The following is a 19,588-nucleotide window of genomic DNA, read 5'->3' as shown; positions in this document are numbered from 1 at the left end:
TTGAGAAAATTCTCACTTAAAAAAAAAAAATAAAAATAAAGCCATTCCACATCTTTGATCATCCTTGCTGGCTTTATCTGATCCTTTTATTATTATGCACAATAGCCACCATGGCTTTTGAATTAGGAAGAGTGTAATCTGCTGATTGCTGAAAGTTAATAAGGGGAAGCATCATCCTCTGCAAGGCCAATTTTAATGTTTTCTCTCTAAACTCCTGCTATCACCTCCTGTGACAGATATGGTTGTGGGCAACATCAGAGTGTTTCTTTGTCCCTTATAAATTTTTTTCTTTACAGATTCTTTATAACAAAGAATGTGGTGAAACCAGGAGTCAGTAGTCTAGGTGCATAATCACGTGGTTGTCCTTTTCTGTCATCATGCTTTTCCTATCTTCCTATGGACTGCAGATCTGCAGACAAGTGAAAAGCAAATCACCAAGTATTCACATCTCCATAGTTCTTGGAACTGGCCTAGTTTTTATAGTCCCTGATACTTGCTAACAGGTTAAAAAATAAAATAAAATTGCTTAATAATAATAATATGAAGAACAAGATTTGTACTGATAATTTGCCCCAAATAATGAGTTCTCTAGAATTTCTCTTTATTCATGAGCAGCCTGTAAAATTCTTATTCATGAATTATTCAGACTTGCTTGTGAATTTCTTTGAAAAATTTTCTTACACAGCTGCCACACCAAACAGCTCATTGAGAATATTCTTGTGTTTTGGTGGCTTCCTTCTTTTTCCCAGCTGTAAAGTTCTATGTTGTACTAGGGAGGTAGAGAGGAAGAAGGAAAAAGATAGGTGTTCAATTATTTGCAGTCTTGCATTAAATGCTGCATACCTTCGTACACTGCAGCCTAGCCAGAAAAATATGGGTTATTAACAGATAGTGCAGAAGAAAGCTTCAAGTCCTTTAACTTTCTGCTCAATTATGGCAGACCAACAAGCTTGTGAAAACTTAATTTAGTGCTTCTTTCTTATTGACTTATGTTCCTGCTAAGTAGGTGATGGAAAGGATCTCTAGAATTTAATAAGGGTTTCATGGATCACTGCACATTGAGGTATACTTATCCAGCCACAATCAAGACAGTTTTTTAATTTTCCCCATTAAAAGTCATTGTGTTACCTCATCAGGAGAGTCTTGTTAAGGGTAGCTACAGCACTGTCATTTTCACAGTTATATGTATTACAGTATCTCATTAAAAAATATTGAGGCCAGCTTGTGCTGTGTGGGATAGTTCCTCTACCAAAACATTTAACATTTACAGTCCAGACAAATAGAGCAAACAAACTGTGCACCAGCACTATTTTGTGTCCCAGAAACTCTGGACATGTTACGTGCTCCTTGCATGGGTGAAGAGCGCCAGAGAAGGAGAGGAGCGCCAGACTGGGAGGTGTTACAATATGAGAAAACAGCAAAGATCAAGCAAAACAGCAAAGATCAAGCCATGGGGTAGAGCGTGTAGCTTGCATATGATTGAAACTAGAAGCAGAAGGCAGAGCTAAGGAGGGCACAATATCTCTGGTATACGTTATGGACAAAACATAGTCTATCAGGTTATTAGTCCTAGCACAGAATTAATGTTCATGAAGACCATCTGCAGTTATTCCATACTGGAAATGGATAATCCTAAGGGTGTTGCTTGAAGAGGAAGAAGAAAATAAAACAAAACACACACACACACACACACACACACACACACACACACACACACAAGAAAAAACAACACAACCACTCAGCTGTGCTGCTGGTCAAGAAGACAGAATAGAACAACAGCCTGAAAGCTGATGATCAAAAATATATCTGATCACTTCATTTACAAATTGCAGAAGAAGCGGGCTATAGCAGAAATCAGAGCTTCTCAAACTGATTCAGGAATCTGTTGTAGGTGTTGAGCAGTCACATTAAAAATCACTTGTCAAACGTATTGTTTTCAAATGACTCCAACAAAGACTCGAGAAAGGAACAGTATGTACACAAATAATGCTGAGAGCTGATGGTGTACCAGTCAGAAAAATGGGCAATTGTTGGACTAAACGTTTTTCAGTTCTGTGACTTAACCTGGGACAGCTACCCTCTCAACTGAAACAGATGCAAACATACATACAGAGCACAGATGTCTGAAACATTAAAGGAGAGGTGCTGTTTTTGCCTGTCATGATTTTTGAAACCAGCACTTAAATCCTATAGGACCAATCCTTCTGGCAGAGTTTCAGGTCAATCTAGAGGTAGCATTGTAAAAATCAGACCCCAGGAAGTTATAGTGAACAACTTTAAAAATTTGATTGCATTCTTCTGTTTGAAAAATCTCTATCACTGTGGGGCTGTAAAAGTTGTTTGTTTGAATTTAGTACCCTGTTGTGCTGTGTCAAGTGGAAAGCATTTGCAGAGAAGACCTGGGGGTGGTGATGAGAATACAGCTGAAAAAATGTCTCCAAGATGAGAGCACTGTTGGTGTAAAAGAGAGTGAGTTGGAATACCAGACAGATCATTTTGCACGGTGGGTCTTTAATAATGATGATTAGACATTAAGTACAGTGATTTTTCTGGTCTGCATCCATGTTTAGTCTAGCTTAAATAAGTACAGCCATGTTTTAACATCATGTTCACACAGTGTTCCTAGGACTAAATTTGCAATAGTGAATAGTGCAAAACATAGATCCATGACTTAGTTACATGGCCACAGACAGCATCTGTTGCTTCCTTCCTGTTGTGCTATGAACCTGATCACCTGTGTGCAGACTTTCTCTTGGCACCATGCTGTCCAGCTAGTTCAGCACTATTTTTAATGAGACTAAGCATTTTTTGCCTAGGGAGAAAAGTCAGGTTAAAGGTAATCCTTGCATTACATTTGGAACTAGCACTGAAGTAAAGGATGAACTTTGGTCAGTACCCTGTGCAGTACCATCTAGCCTTTCTAGATGCATTGGTGTAGAAGATGAAAACAAGGTCAAGACAAAGATTTAACCTAGTACTAAAAGTGGGTTGGTAGTAGAAGGAAGGGTGCGGTGAGATGGTGTGGACCAGTTGAATATAAGCTAAGATAAGTTTGGGAAAAATGAAGCTATGTTTACCCTATGGCTTCTCCCAAAGTTGCAGAGATCTTTCATGGGCCTGAACTGGACACTTCAAAGAGCAGTATTTTTGGTCCAGCCACTGATTTTCATCTTAAACCTATAGGTAGGTCTCTACAACCCAAGTCTTAAAAGGCAATCACGGGTCAGGAGTTCTTAAACTGAAAATGCTCTTTTCACTTAAAGTAAAACATCATGGTTTGCAAAGTATGAACAACCTGTCTTTCCTAGAGTAGCTACTGGGAGCTGGTTTCCTCTGGGAGATGGGTGAAACAGGTTTAAATACCTCTTCTGTCAGTCTGTTGTTTCCCAGGTGAGTGTGCTAACTCACCAATCCTTCTGTCCTTTTTTCTTCTGGGGCTTTTCCACTTCGTATAAGTAATTCAAACAAGCAAGCACTTTTAGGGCTATACCATGGTTAGTGTGCTCACTGGGCGTGCAATAGAGCCAAGATATTCTGCTCTTGACTATTAGCAGAAAATGATGAAGACTTTTCTCTCCGCTTCCATACCTGTTATGGCAGAAAAACCTACTTCAAATGCTGTTCCTACTGCAGAACAGAGGTCTTGCATTTCTCTGGAATAGGAAGAGCCATCTGTATTCAGATGAAAACTGGCATGACTGGATTTTCAACTTTTTTTGTCTCTAATTTGCTTGTTGTTTTCTTCTTGCCCTTGTTGGGTTGTATTGATTGGTAAGCGGTAAAGAAGGGGGAAAAATACAGTCCCAGGGGGAAGAAAAAAAGGAGAAAATAAAAAAAAGGCGAGAGTATTTTTCATTTCATTACTGTGTTCCTTCACAGCTGTATTCTGACATTTAGAACAACATAATATGCATGTCTCTGTTCATTAGGTTTCTCAGCACTACATAGTGACAGCTACAGAGGAGGGGGAGGGGGGCGAAGAAAGGAAAGAAAGAAATGATCTTAAACATGAGGTAACCTTTGCAGACTAAATAACAAAGAAATGAGAACAGCAAAGGAGAAATACATTTTCTGAAAGAGTAAACATAACCAAAATCATGGCCTTGAATTAGGTTATTCAAATAACATTATGAAGGGGAAAAGAGAATACTGAACTCAAGGCAAAAATAACTAATTTTCTGCCCAATGACTTGTTTGTTTTGTACGCATATCTTTGAGCAGATCTATTACTAGTGTTTGAACCAGAGTAAATGACACAAGGAGACTGCTGAAAATAAGGATTGCCTTAAAGATGGGTCAGGAGCTGATACAAGCCCAGGAAAATGGGAAGTTTTCCTATAGGGAAGCCTTTATATGTTCTAGCAATAAGTATCTACACCATGTGCAGATATCTAAGCTATTACTCAACAAACCGGTTTATGTACATGCTACAATGTGTTGTCAAATACAAATAATATCATTGAAATGTTAAATGTTAGAGATTTTATCATAATTTTACTCAGAAGCCTGGACATAACAATGTTACTTTAGATTTTAGAGGTCTAGGCGGCAACAAACATGCATATCTTAATGGGTCCTGGAATACCTCTGATTGTAGAAGAATTGATAGATATAGCAATAAAAAAAAATACAACTTTCTCCACAGTAGTTCAAAGTTCAAAACCAAGACATTTCAGCTCTCTGGAGGTGGAAAAAAAAATATCTCATTGGCAGTTTTGTTTACTTTTGTCAGGTCATTCTTTCTGGGGTGTCAATTACGATTTCTTTTTTAAATGAGGAAATTAAAGTTCTCAATGGAGTTTTCTTTTGTAGAAATGTGGAATCATAGAATCATTAAGGTTGGAAGAGACCTTCAAGATCATTTGGTCCAACTATCAACCAATAAACCTTGTCCCTAAGTGCTACGTCCAACCTTTCCTTGAACAACCCCAGGGACAGTGGTGCCACCCCTTCCCTGGATTTATGGTCTCTCCTCAAAGTTGGGATGGGGAGAGAGAAGTCAAAATAGGAGTAGATTGTGAAAAAATAATTGTTTAATTCTAGCAGTTGCACATTGCTAATTTTAGTAATCCACAAAATTAGGTCTGACTTTAATTCCTAGGTTTTACAGCTGGGGGAAGTGGGTTTCATGAGATCTTTCTATGACTTTCCCCATGTCAGCTCAAGGCAAAGAATGTGGGAAAATCCTACTACGTTTCTTATTTACTCTTCCTAGTTTCTATGCCTGCTATTTTCTGGTCTACCTCTAAAACTACCAGATGTCAAAATATTTGTTAGGGGAATATTTATTAGTCATTTATGTCTCTAGTTCCTCTGGCAAGCAGAGGAGGAGGGTGCCAAGAAAAGATAACAAGGCTTGGAAAAAGATATAAGCAGCTTTCCTGCAACTGTCCAGCTGCTTTGCAGATCAAGGGAGGCTGGAAGCTGAAAATATGTGCAGCTCCCACATCATATGGAAGGTCTCTACACAGGCTGGTGCTGAGCCTTGTTACTGATTTTACTGCTATCTTTCATCAGAAAAGCAGTAATTTAGGAAGGCTTTACATACTCTCACGTGCTCATACCTCCTTCCTCTTCTGTTTCCCTTTTACCCCCTTAAGTTTCATTCACTTGCTAAGTAGGGGATTTAAAGACATGTTCAAAGGGGTGAGGGATAGCAGTGACATAGTCTGGACCCAGACACACAGCTGCCTGTCTGTCACCAATTAACATTCCTAGGAAAGAGGAGATTGAAATTTTAGCACTTTATAAAGCCTTAATTGGTTTGCAAAGCATATGCGCCCACTGCTGCTCTGCTATCTGGGGGCTAACAATGTGCACATTGGCCACCTCTTCAAAGAGGTACCCTGCTGGTTGGAGGGGGGGGTAGATGGCACTGAGCTCAGTGTGTTTTTGGGAGACGGCGGGGTATCTGTGTCAGGGTGCCCTTGGGGGTCAGCAGGCATCAGGGAGCGGTGTGTGTGTGATAACAATTGATATGAACTGCTCTCTGTCGTAGCAGTTGTCCTTGGGGTCCCTGGCTAGGGCAGGAGTTACCATGAGGCTGTTTCAGGGGGACATGACCATGGATCATTTCCCAGTTTGCTGCAGGGTGGCTGTCACTGGGGTGTCATGCTGGGATCTAGGGTTGGTGATCAGGGCACCTGGAGGGGCCTGGGGGCAGCTTGATGTAGTGGGGCAGGGCTGGTGTGGAGCCACTTGAGGGAGACTGAGGAAATCAGGCCTGGAAACAGACCAGGAGTCACGCAAGATTTCAGGACTGAGCTGTGCCTGGAGTTGCAAGGAGCCCTGGGGCAGGCCTGTGGACTCAGCTCTGGGAGCTGTAGGGCTGCCCTCTGTGCCGGCCTGGGTAGGCCTCATCTGTGCCTTGGTAGGGGGCAGAGCAGGCTGGTGGCTCCTGAGGGCTATGAGGTTTCCCCACAGTGCGGTGGGGACTACCACTCCTAGCTTTGGTGTGGGGAAGCCTTGGGCATCAGGTACCTCCATGGGGATGCTTTTCCACAGTCTCCTTTTATTGCTGGAAACATTTAGGCGATGTCACCAAGCTAAAAAAAAACTGGGGTCCCTGCCCTTGTCTTCTGCCTGGTGGGGTTTACACTTTAACAGCTAGAGTTTCCAGCCAGTCTTTAGTGGACAGCAGGATGAGGCTCTTATTTTGGATGTAAAGCAGTAAGTGGATGTAAAGGAAGATGGGAGGCAGGAGATTAAAATGGGAGTGAACATGTAGGAAGGGAGGCTTCTTTTCTTCCAGAGGATGTTATAGAAGATGGTTGGTTCTGGTCGACTGCTGTTTTTCAAGTGCTTCTCCTGTTTTTCCCATCAGCTGCATGTGATTTGTGCTCATTCAGATCACAAATGTTTTGGACAGACCCTGTTTGTGCTGCGAAGAATTTAATTTAAGTTGTGCTGTAGAAATGAATAAATCTGTCTCTTAAATGCATATAACCTGTTCCCCGTGCTTTCCATTTTCGATAGCTATATGCCTACTTATGTTCTCAGCTCCCACATTACCACACTTTTTCTGGTCCTTACATGCTGAGCATATCGGAAAAGATTCTGTTGCTGCTGTGGCTGGTTCAGGGCTATTTGCGTGTAGGAGGCAGGATGGCTTTTGCCTTTGGAAATGGTAATGGCCTGTTCTGTTCCTTTCTCTCAGTGCAAGCAGTGACTTGGATATTCTTCTGCCATACCAGTGCTAGCTTCCACAGAGCTTATAGGGACTGAATTTCCTCCAGTCCTTGGCTTTTCTGTCAAATTTGTTAGAAACTCGCTGATGAAAAAGTGAAAGTTATTAAGGGAATAGAGGGGTGCGTATCTGTAAACCTCATTTCTTAGGAACAGAGGCTAAAGACGATAATGTAGAGGTATATAGATCAGGGTTTTTGTCAGACGAGAAGTGTTGTGCCTCTTCAATTTACTGTAGTCTTAATGGGATAGGGAGGAGGAGGAGATGTATGGTGATCTGGTAAGGAGAAATACAAAATAAATTAGTAGCAATAATAATGGTCTCATAGTTTGTCCCAAATGTAGGCCTTGTTAAAGGAGCTTATAATCTTGAAAGTCAGTTGTTATTATTATTATTTTTGAGCATTAACAAAAGAGCAGGCTGGAATATTTTGCTGGAAATTCTTTTTGATAAATTTTCCCTCCTCCCATGGCAAGATAATTTTATTCTAGAAGTGTCTGTTTTGACAGGAGGGAAGAGCTGTTTATCAAAAGAGCCAATAAAACTAAATGTGGAAACATTTCCATTCTGGCTAAGTCTAAAACTTCTCACTGAAGTCATAGAAATGTTGGTTACTGGAGACATTTGGAGGTCCCTAGTTCAACCTCTTGCTCAAAACAGAGTTATCACCAGCTATAGATAAGGTCAACCCTGATTTTACCTAGTCAGGTCTTGAGAACCTCCTACATTGGAGGGCTCTGCAGGTGTTCTGGGTAGCCTGTCCCAGTGTTGAAAAATTTTCTTCATGGATATTCTTTGCTGATATCCAGTCTAAGTCTCCCAGGCCACAGTGGGTGATCATTTGCCAGTTTTTGTTTCTTCTTTAATCATCTGCCACAAATGGAAAATTTGGCTGAACACAGGCTAGTGGGTTATCTATGCACTGCAGCTGTGAAAAAGATCAGCAATTTCAGTGCCTGTGAAACAGAGTAGAAAGTAACCTACCACAAAGCAGATCTTATCTGGTATCCTAAAACAGTACGTCTAGCATGTTAGCTTCTTCCCATGCATTCTTCCTCCTAGAGTTAAGGGAATAACCTGTTGGCAAATGGAGAGCAGTTGTGCAGGAAAAGGTCTGACTAGCTCAAGAGAGACGTCTGCAAATACTTCCCATGTCAGTTTAGGCAAATACTTTTAAGAATTCATTCAATTATGTTAAGCACCCATTAAAGGAATCCTAAGTCCTCCCTGGGGTCATTTCAGTTCTGTAAGATTGTAATTGTTTGAGACTAACCATGATTTCTTCTTTTGCCTTCAGGTGATTCTAATTCTGACAAAGCTGTATGACTACAACCTGGGAAGCATCACAGAAAGCTCTCTTTGGAGGTATGAAGATAATTTGAGCTAATAATTACCATCTAACTTAAATAGGAGCATCCTGATATGATGCTTTTATTGAATTTAATTGGATATTTTAAAAATATGCTGGAAGGTTTGTAGCTTACCCATCTCTCTTGTTTCTGTTCTTTCGTACTCAAGGATGAAGAGGCTGAAGTCTTGATTCAGCTAGATAACACTTCATGAACCTGCTGTCTTTTGATTTCCCCTTTTCTGTCTTATTCAGAATCAAATCAACCAACTGGTTTATTTTTAGAACTCAACAGCTTCAGGTCCTTGTTTATAATGAAGAATCTCATGGCTGTCTGCTGCCCAAATGATAGTTATGAAAAGTCAGTGCTGCTAAGACTGGGAGAACATTTGCATTTAAAATTTGCTCAAATGAGTATTCCAGGTCTGTTTGTTCAGAACTCGTAGTTTTAGTACCAGATAATGGATTTCCACTCGTGTGGTGATATCTGCTGTAGTAATTTATAGGGGATGCCTTGTTACTTTTGATTTCAAAAGCATATCATGCACATTTGGATTCAAGGAGAGCAGGTAGTACTTTGTTTTTTGTTTGTTTTTTAACTATATCTCAAAAAATGGATCTAAGGGGTGTTTACTTCATATGTCTTTAGTGGTAGCATCAGGAGCTGTAATGGATGAAAGGGGAGTTTTTCTCATCCTTCCATCTACAAAGCTTTGGTGGGCAGACTAGGGCTTTGTTTGCAGGTTTGATGGAGGTGGACAGACTATTGTATTGATACAAGAAAACTACAGTTATTTTAAAACTAAAACTTCATGTGAGATTGAACTTGTTTTGATAAACTTGTTTAGGAAAGGATTTTCAGCTCCCGGGAAGAATTCTGTGTCAGAAGTAGAAAAAATAACCTTTCTGTCCAAGGAACTGAGTAGGGATTTAAGAGAGTGACACGGGAGGTCTGTGTCTTGGAGTGTATTGAAAACTCAGGGTAGTGCTCTACCACACTAGCCTGTAGAAGAGAAGTGTATTATTTCTCTCTGCCCTAAATAAATTTTAAAAGGATTAAAGAAAAAAAAAAAGGTGTGTGTGTGGGGGGGAACCACCCCTGAACTAAAGAAATATCAACACTTCATGAATTTTCATTCTAACAATAAGAACACACAAAATTATTAGCATTTTGTGGGGTTGGATAAATAGTTTCTCATCTTATTGTAGGGATAGTTTAATCCTTCCATTTCGTATACATCACTGCTAGGGCTTGAGATCAAAAATGGTCTTATTGTCTCTACTACCCTTTTCTTTTTATGATATGCATATTGAGGAGCTCAACCCAGGATCTCTCAGGACTGTTGCTTTTGCAGAATTTTTTTAAAGGGACTTTGGTTTAGATTGATTCCACAATGGTTTCAAGAAATAATATTCATAAATGCAAAATCTGTTTTTTTTTTTTTTCCTCTTACTAACCTCACTGGTTTCTCCCTGAAAAATCTCCATCTGTTCTATTAGTCATTGAGAAAGGCATGGTGTTTCACCATGTGGAGAAACCTTCCCTGTTGCTGACAGTGCTGAAGAACTACTTGTGATGCAATACAGAATTGAGTTGAGATACTAACTTAGGACTAAATATAGTATAGCCACATCGGAGAGGAGAACACCTCTTATTGAGGTGTATGAACTTGGGCACAATTGTGCTGATGAGTTTATGCTGTCGCCAATTCCAGAACTGGTTTCTGTGGAGTCTGATTTTTACCCTAATTAAAAGAGAAGTGACTGTGAATATCACTGGAAGGTTGTACCAGAATCTGGGACTTTGGTGGTATACCAGGCCTAGGTCTAGTGAGTGTTGTGCACTTGTCTATATTTCAGACTGTCCTAATGTTAGAATGTGACGTAACATCAGAAAGGCTATATTATTTCCTCTAATCCAGTATCCTATTGCCAAAAAGTAGTCTAGGAGAGACTATATGAACAGGAGCTTCATATCTGACGCTTCCTTGTAATATTCTCCCAGCCTTCATTCTTAGGGTTGATGTTTAGGGTCCTTCCTTACCCTTCAGTTTAAGGTCTGTCTGAGTCCGAAAAATTTTTTGCTATTAGTATGTCAGGGGTTTTTACTCATATATAAAATGTTTCATTTCTCAGTGGTTTCAAGAAAGAATATTCACAAATGTAAAACTTTACTAGATATAAACTAACTTCCTTAGTATCTTCTAGAGTGTTTTAACATTAATACCCTTGACATCTTGGAGCAAAGAATACCATAGATTTGAGAAACCACTTGGCTTGTTTTAAACCTGTCAGCTCTAGTTTCACTTGGCACATGTCACTTGTCAGGACTTGGTTACAGCTGCATGGCCAACCATCCAGAATCCCAGGGATAATGTTTTTGACTAGGAGATATTAGAGGAGAACCAGGACAGCTAAAATGAACATATGTATCTTTGCAGTGCTCCTCTATTATTCTTGATTGGCTCTTTGGTGTTCATGACTTCTCTGTCACCAGTGCACTTCATTCTCTTACCTTGTTCGTGTTGCCTTAATTCAGTCCCAGGTGGTTATACTGTGCTCTATCCTGAGTCTGGCTCTGATGTTAGATCCCTGCTCACCATGCAGGCATGTGTTTGGTTCTCTAATAAATATCCCTCTCAAGATCCCTGACAGCTTCTCTGTTCTTTCTGTGATGGAAGGAAATGACAAAACGGGCATATCTTATTATTTAATGTACCTGACAAGGAGGTTATTAGCTGTCGCACCTCCTGGCTACTTAAGTGACATGTTAATTTACATCTCCTTTCTTGTTTCAAAAAGATACAAAAATGGAATTGAGTGAAGGGAAGAAACGTATCTTGCACTTCAATTTATTTCTTGCCTCTAGGTTTGATGCTAGGGAATGGAAGAAATCATGATCTCATGTCTGGTTTGATTTCTGATGTCAAGAATTCTGTTTCTGAAGGATAGAGGAAAAAGACAGGTAATTCTGCAGGTACCCACAACTGAAGAGGAATCTCTGCCTTGAGAACATGACAAAGAAATACCACTGTTGCCTCCTGTGCAAAGTGCATTCTCAAAAGGTTGATGAATGATGAGGGGCAATTTAGAATCATGTCACAGACATGAGTCATTTGTGCTATAGCTGGTTATAAGCACATCTGTCAGTGGAAGGTATAGTTGGGTGATTTAAGCAGTTTTGTGACTGATGGGACTGTAACCATCTATAACACAACTATGCCATTGCCTACAAGATATGAATCTGTCTTCTTTATAAACACACTGCTACCTACTAGGATGACATTTCTTTGTAATTTTTCAGCCAGTTTAACTACAGCTGGCTGCAGTACTAATGGATGGAGATCACCCTTCTGAAACGACCGATGAATTAAGACACTACTGGTGACAGACACAAAGGGAAAAAATACCGTAAAAGGAAAGAAATAGATTTTATACCATCTTCTAAAGTACTAAGGTTCAGAAGCTCACCATGCTTTAGATGTCAAGTGAACTGCTGATTCCGTATATGGTAAATTAAATTTTGTATCAGGCTGGGCCTGACTTTAATTATGTTATCATCTTGGCATACTTTTTCCACTGTTTTAGTTGAGGTGATTTTATTTATTTATTTATTTATTTTTCTATAGAAGAGAAAGAAAACAGGGAGGAGAAAAGATTATCTGTCACTGAGCAATTAACTGAGTGTACTGGGTTTATTTCTCTTCCTATCTTGGGTATCTCTCAGATCGCAAAGAGGATTAAGCAGTGAGAGTTAGGAGATGTTTTTTATCACTGGAATAAGATAAGCTTATGTTTCCTGTAAATAAAAATGTCAGAATAGTCACTATGGTATCCATGAGCTGCAGACAGCAGTAGGGGAGGACTAATCGTTTTTTTTTTCCTATTTGTATAAATATGATACTCTGGAGAGATGTACAGGACTCCTTCCCACAGGACCTTGAGAGGCTGACAAAAAATGATTGTTGCCATTCACCTCTTTCTTTTCTTATAGTTCTGTATTTGGTTAGAAATTACTAATTTCATAGAATTTCCTGTAAAGGTAGCAGTAATTAAACTTTGCTTTTCAGCCAGTAAGTAGGAAGATGTAGGGTTTGCTTGGCTTGAGAACATTTATGTCTAAACAGATATCTGATGCTCTGTTAATTCTGGTAGTTACTGATGATGCTTCTATACTTGGATGCCGTACTTGAACTCTCAGCTCCCAGTTCAGGCCTGCTGGTAGCTTCCAGCCTGTACTCCACAGCTCTTGGTTTCTGCAGTAAGGAAGCTTCTGTATGTATGCTGTAAAGGAATCTCAAGAACTCTGGAAAAGACTCATGCATCACATAGATCTAGTTTTAACTTCCTATATGTAAAGTAGGGGATAATAAAAGTCACTTTTTTGAGAGAAGTGAATTTTGGATGGATTTAGCTAACTAGTGTCTTCAATGTTTTGAAGATCACATGGTGATAAATATTAGATATAACGTCTCAGAACTCCAGCGCTCTGTTTCTAGATTTGTCATGGCCTTCTTTTTTACCCTTGAGCCACAGTCTTTTTAGCTGATCTATCAGTTTACTAATCCCCAACTTCTGACACCACCAACACGTTATCCTGCAATTCTGTCCCTTCAAGAAGAGAAACTGGGTATTTACAAGATTAAAAATATTAATAATAAAAAGAAATAAAAAAAAGTCCTTAGAGCATCTCCACTTCTAGGTATAAGAATAGCTTTCATTTCTTCCATAGTATTACTTAATAAAATAACGAATTCACTGGGAGTTGAGTGTAAGATGACATCTCTTGCTCAAGGAACTGTAAGCAATATGCTTTTAAAAAATTACTGCTATGTCCTAATTGTGTTCCTGTTCTCTTCTGCTATTAGCCACTTCAGAAGACAAGATACTGGGCAAAAGTAGACTTGAAGTCTAAGTACCATGAGGATTGTCTGTATGATGAGTAATCGTGTAGTCATCATCATGCAGGGAAGTGATACGGTGAAAACGCTTGTTGATGGAAATAGGTTTGTGTTAGTATGTCAGATCATGAAAAGGAACAATGGAGTAACAGAAATGAGTTATTTCCTCTTACAGTTGCTATAGGGATAGGAGTTTTAGGGAGAGAGGTAGATAAAGACTGAAGAGCCTTTCTGAATACAACCTTGCATTATTAGCCAAATGATGCCTGACAACTTTATCTTGAATCTTGATTGAAAATCCTCCTCATTTTGACTGTACATTTACATCAAAAAAGTATTTGTAAATAATATAGGTGCTTTGAAGCCTCATGTATTTTTGTTTCTGCATGAAATTTTCTGGCTCCTTGCTATGTGTGTAAGAATACCCTCTTTCCAGACCAGAGCTATGGCCATCCATGTCGTCTTCAGTACTGTTGACATGTTTGTGAAGATTTTCTTCCTCTTTACTAGAAAGTCCTTACAGCAGGAGACTCCAAAGTTTGGCAGTATTTTCTTCCTTTGAGGGGAATTTCCAGTAAATGTCTGTTGCTGTATTGTCCTGCTGCACGTTGTATGCTGGTTCCTTACTTCTGTTTTGCAGATGGGCTGTTCTCCATGCACATTTTTCTACCTGCTGAGCTGCATTAGTAAGGTCATAACCTGTGGTTTAGTGACACAGTGTGCTCTGCAACAGCAGATTAGGGTCTTTTAGATGGAGTAGATAGGAGAAGCAAATCCACATGAGAGAGGAACTGACAAAGGGGGGTAGGGGAAGTCATTAAGTACATTTTAACCAGCAGTTCTGTGGGAAAGGGGAATGCAAAAAGGACTATTTGAAATGCTTTTATCTATAAATATGATGCTTCAGTTGCTCAGTGTGACTGAGTCACTTTCCTTAACTGAATATCAGAGCTTGATAAATGCTGCTGTATTATCTCCCACAGGTATTTAGTGAAATTGTAACAATAACACTTCCTCATGTCTTCTTATTTTATTTTCATTTTTGTTCCTGGAAACGTGAACCGCTGGATGCTCTGTGTATAGATGCTGGAGAGCATCTGTAGGGAAAGGAACATATCTACATGCTCAGCTATTTTTGTAGAAGAAGTATTTTTTATAGTTTGATCACAGCAGGAGATCTGTTTCTGCTGGAAGCAGGCTTAGAACATGGATTTCATGTACTAACTGAATGTGGAGCTGAGTGCAGCCTTTTTCTTGGTTGATGGGACTGTTCAACCATCAGGACCCCTAGGGACCTTGTAGTTTCTATAGCTATCAGTTTTTCACATGAATGCTTATTTTATTCTGGTGACTTACAATAAAAATTTCTATCACGGTCAACTATTCCAGTTGGTTGTCATAGTTATCTGGGATGTCTTGTCTGTTGTCAAAAAGAGTTCCAATAAAACTGGAGAGAGGGAGAAACAAACAAACAGAAGAAAAACAACCAGAAAGACTTATTTAAGAAACAGCCCACAGCAGATGCTCTAATTGTTCCTAAGTTAGTATGATGTTAAAATCTTATTGGATTTTGCCATATTCTTACCTTCCCTGAAGCACGAGGGCCAGGATAGATCTTGCATTTTGTGACCTAACTTCTATCTTTATTTAATCAATGGCAAATAAGTTGTGCCGTGACAGTATGAGGAGTCATACCCTGATATTTTGAAGGATCAAATTTGGCTGAGGATTTAGTGATATGCTCCTCATTGCCTGGTCTGTATTGATAAAAACATTCAGCACTAATGACAATGCAAATTTATTAAGAATATTAAAAATGTGTTCCCTGTTACAGCCAGTTGTGAAATGTAGGAGTGCTATCAAGTAAATCAAAAAGAACACCAATCCATTTTCTGCACGAAAAAGCACGTAAATCAACGTTATGAATATTAATGCTGACATATATTATCAATATACTGTAAATAACAGGTGCACAATGTTCATGCTGCTTTATAGACACATAATGTTTAAGTGCAGTTTGTCATTCTTCTGTAGATTAGAAAATGAACTTTTACATCTGTGTTTCCCAGACTGTATCCGTTTGTGTAAATGAGACAAAAAAAAAAAAAAAAGGTAAACTGAATTATGGGTTGTATCCATTTGTTCTGGTTGTGTAATAAATGCAAACAAGCTAGATTTGATATGCAAGAAGAAACAATGCTGTAGTTACCAGTTCATAAACAGAAAGCAAAACACTCTTAATGTTCTTATTTTTTTCCCCACTGCACATACTCTTCCTTTTACAAGGATGTGTAAAGATGTACTCGTCTTTTCAGAGGGTTATATACTCATCTAGTTGCAAAAAATGTATTTGAGTCTGAGCTTGAGTAAACCAAAGCTACTCCAGTTTATACTAGCTTGAGTTCTGAGGTCTTCAGATCCAGGTACCATATTTCTGTATCTGTGCCTTAGGAATTGCACAGGGAAACATTCAAAGTTTATTGTTACTACAGAAAGAGCCAGATGTGTCTCTTGAAGGATATAATGAGACAACTGTACAGTATGTGCTGTAAAAATGAATATTTAAATTGATACCAAATACTTATTGCATAGTATAAACTGACTACTCTTTACACAAAAACACAATAGCTTGCTTGGAAGTGACCTTTTCTTCTGATTTCTCTAATGTACCAGATAAGAAATGGACAACACAGTACAGGAGGAATAAAGCCCACAATTAATCAACTTGTATCTTCAATATTGATAGCAAAGAGAAAGTAAATACTGTGCTTTGCAGGGAGCTGGAGTGATTAGGGTGAGGAAGGTTCATTCTGCCTCTTGTCATTCAGCTATCCTGGCAGGAGCAGGCAGGTTCCATGGAGCAGGCAAACCTTGTACCCTTGATGGCTTCTGTGTTGTGACGAGAAGGTTTGTGCATGTCTGACAGGGACAGCTAGAAGAAGCTTGATTCTCAGTGAGCAAGGAGGTAGTTCACTGCTAGAATTCCCCTTGCAAAGGCTTGGAGAAAGTGTATGGGGATTCAAGAACTTTTTTTTCCCTAGCTGACAGCCTCTTCCTGCTACATTAGAGAGTAATTTCACTGGTGAGATTCATTTAAATGATGGGTGAAAATGTGCCTTTTTGATTATCAAAGTCAATTGTCATGCACTCTAAGCTGATACAGTGCTTTACCAACAGAAGGTAAAAACCCTTTTCTGTCGCTCCTTATTTCCCTGCTGCCCCCCAAATAAGTTTGTTTCATAAAGGAGTGGCATGGATATTCCTAGCATGCATTTTACTGTGTGCTTCACTTTGAATCTATGAGAGGCTAAATTGAAAAGAAGAAACTCAAAGAGGTCATATTGTGTATTAAATGACTTTTATAAGGAAAGAGAGAGACTTTGATATCAGATCTTCCCTCGAGGCAAAATTTTTGTACAATGTTGTTAATTCTACTAATTTGCTTTTACTTCTGTATTTTTGTGTCCACATCTGTATGTGTGTTCCCATTTGTTTCCTTCTGTTCTTTCTTCAAGCCTGAGCTCCTAGAATCAGGCAACTGTTCACAGTCACAGCCTTTTCGTGGTGGTGGTGGTGGTGGGAGAAAGCCCAACTTCCTGGTTTTCACACAGTGAAGGGAAAATTAAAGGACTTCATCTCCTATACAGACAGGAAAGCCCAAATATGTTTTTAAAGCTTGATTACATTTTTTATTTTTTTTCTTAAAGTGATGTATTGAGTGGGAAGGCAAACCAGGGTGGGATGGAAGGAGGATCAGAATGAGGTGGATTCCTCCATGATCCGGGCATCTGGATTCCTACTGGAGGCTGAGATGTCAAATTATGACATCTTTTGCTTGGATTCTGCCCTAACACAGGCTAATCCTTGCAAAAGAGTAAGAAGAAATAATATTTAAAACCATTCATTTTAAATAGTCTCTCTTTCTGAACATAAATTCTCTTTCTGAACATCAGTTCTCTTTCTGAACATCAACACAGAAGAGATTTTATGAGTATAGACTCTGTAGAGTTGCTGGAAAGAGCTACTAAATAGGAGAAACATTAAAAGCGGCAACAAAATAAAGACTTTGTGAACCACACTTATAATCATTTCTTCTTTATCATCTTTCTAATTGCATTTCTGTGTTTGCTCTTCTTGCGGCTTCTGGGAGGTGAGGGAGGAAAAATCACAACCTTTTTTTTTTTTTTTTTTTGTCACTCTGTGGTAGCATTATGTAAGTGGAAGCAACACTTTTTTTTTGTGTGTGTGTGTGTAGTTCTTCCTCACAATGAATTTTCCTTGCTAGAGTCTTCAGGAGGTGGTCTGCTATTTTTCCTAGCCTTCCTCCAGCAGTGCCAAATAAATGCCAGCTATTATCAGTGTTAAACTCTCAATGTGAAACCTACTACCTTTGGGAAAATTTTCTTGCCCTGCTACAGAAATCAGCTTATGTCCTTAAGCATGAGTTTTGATGACTTGCCATATTAACATAAGCAACTATTTAAAAATACATATTATAGGCTATTAAATTATTGGCCCTTTCCAGTGAGCACATCTGTGGCTTGCAAGACTCTGACCTCCTTTTGCTGTGAGCAGTGTCTGCTGACTACAGGCATTGTGAAAATATCATTTCTCTTTGCTTCCCTGCCAACGCTCGAGTGACGATGTGCTCTCTTGTTATGAGGCAGCATAAAATTTAGAGGCTGTCACGGTGAAGGTAGTAAGAAAGAAACTTAAAGACCTCAGTATATTTCCCTTCTAAGTGTTCCCTTTTCAAAGGTAAATGATCTTATTCTTTGTAATCTCTGATTGTGTGTTAACAGCTTTCACAATGCTCTTTTTTTTTTTTTTTTTTTTTTTTTAAAAAAGGCACATTACAGTCCTAGTGCTTTTATGTCCCTTAAAGAAGCCAAAGGAAGAAGAAGCCAATACATTTTTTTCTATTTTTCTTTAAAGTCCACTACCTACTCAGCACATTAGTACTGTAAATTCAAGATGTGGATGTTACTTGAAGCAAGTGTGATGTCACAAGTGTTTTAATAGCCTTTGATTTATTTCCCTAAGTGCTTTATTAAGATGATGCACAACAGAATTTGGAAGCCAAATGCAGTGTTAGAAGAGACTTAGATGAGTTATTTTCAATCTCCTGACTTTTCTTCCCCAACACAGTAATTTGTTTCATTGGGGAAGAAAGGCCCTGGATTCAGAACAGGGATTTGACTTCTTATTTAGTATTTCTTTGTGAGTTAATCAGCCCAGTTTGTGGTCTGAGTGGGTAGGAGTATGAATGAACTTACTGTGATACAAGAGATCTGCACAGTTCAGAGAACAGGATACTGCCTGGGCTTGGGAGATTTGTTCTGTTACTGGATGGGTTTGTGGCAATCAGATGGAGAAATACTTGGTTAGGCATAATCAAGAATCAGCAAATTCATGTGTCTAAAGTCAGTTGCAAGGAATCCTCTCCTGGCGAGATATTTCTAATGATGTTCTGCGAGGTTAGTTCTAGGTACAGTGGTGTCAGACACTTTTGCTATTAGACTTTTAATAAATCTGATAGTTTTAAGACAGGCAGTGTAGTGAATTACCAAGACCTGAGAAAGTCACAGTGATCAAATGGATTGCTTAGTAAGCTGGGCTGACTTGAAGAAATGTATTTTAGTCCAACAAAGCAGAGTAGTAGGATAAGGGTTGAAGGTTTTACTTAATAATACTACATGCAGCACAGCGTAGCACATCCTACAGATGATCTGTGGGAGATGGAGTAGGGAACCAAACATCATGTCCCATTGTGAAGAGGCTGAAACAGACCGTTTTGGTCATTGGATATACAAACTAAGGAAACAGAATTTGAATTCATAGATAAATTAATACTAGAAAACAATATTTATTGCATGATACTGATTTGTCACAACAACCTTTGTGGCAACATACAATTTTCAGCAAAACTTTCTGCTCAGTATGAGATTGCTGGACAGAGTTGAAAGAGAAATGGAGGTGCAAAAGTGTGTCATGCTGTTTAGGGTGTTTCTGTGCACCAGAAATGATCTAAACATGGCTACCTAGGATGCCATCTCTGGCTCAGGAAGTCACAGAATCGCATCTGTTATCTGTTGGAGACTTTGAGAGTATTTAAGGGGAATAAGGATTCGTACTTCCTGAGCTCTTACACAG

The 19,588-nt window shown here is 39.1% G+C and overlaps 1 protein-coding gene across 5 annotated transcripts in view; it reads left to right on the top strand.

Moving 5' to 3' along the window:
* Positions 1-19,588, top strand: part of SORCS1 (sortilin related VPS10 domain containing receptor 1) — a 287,317-nt gene that overhangs the window by 81,533 nt on the left and 186,196 nt on the right. For all 5 annotated transcript variants that reach the window (XM_040564073.1, XM_040564076.1, XM_040564074.1 and 2 more), the window contains exon 2: positions 8,484-8,551. In XM_040564073.1, coding sequence (XP_040420007.1) covers positions 8,484-8,551 — 68 coding nt within the window. The remainder of the gene's footprint in view (positions 1-8,483; positions 8,552-19,588) is intronic.

This window comes from Cygnus olor, chromosome 7 (assembly GCF_009769625.2).
Source record: "Cygnus olor isolate bCygOlo1 chromosome 7, bCygOlo1.pri.v2, whole genome shotgun sequence".
Classification (NCBI taxonomy): domain Eukaryota; kingdom Metazoa; phylum Chordata; class Aves; order Anseriformes; family Anatidae; genus Cygnus; species Cygnus olor.
Note: the sequence above shows the minus strand (reverse complement) of the source record. Positions and strands in the feature narration are given on the sequence as shown.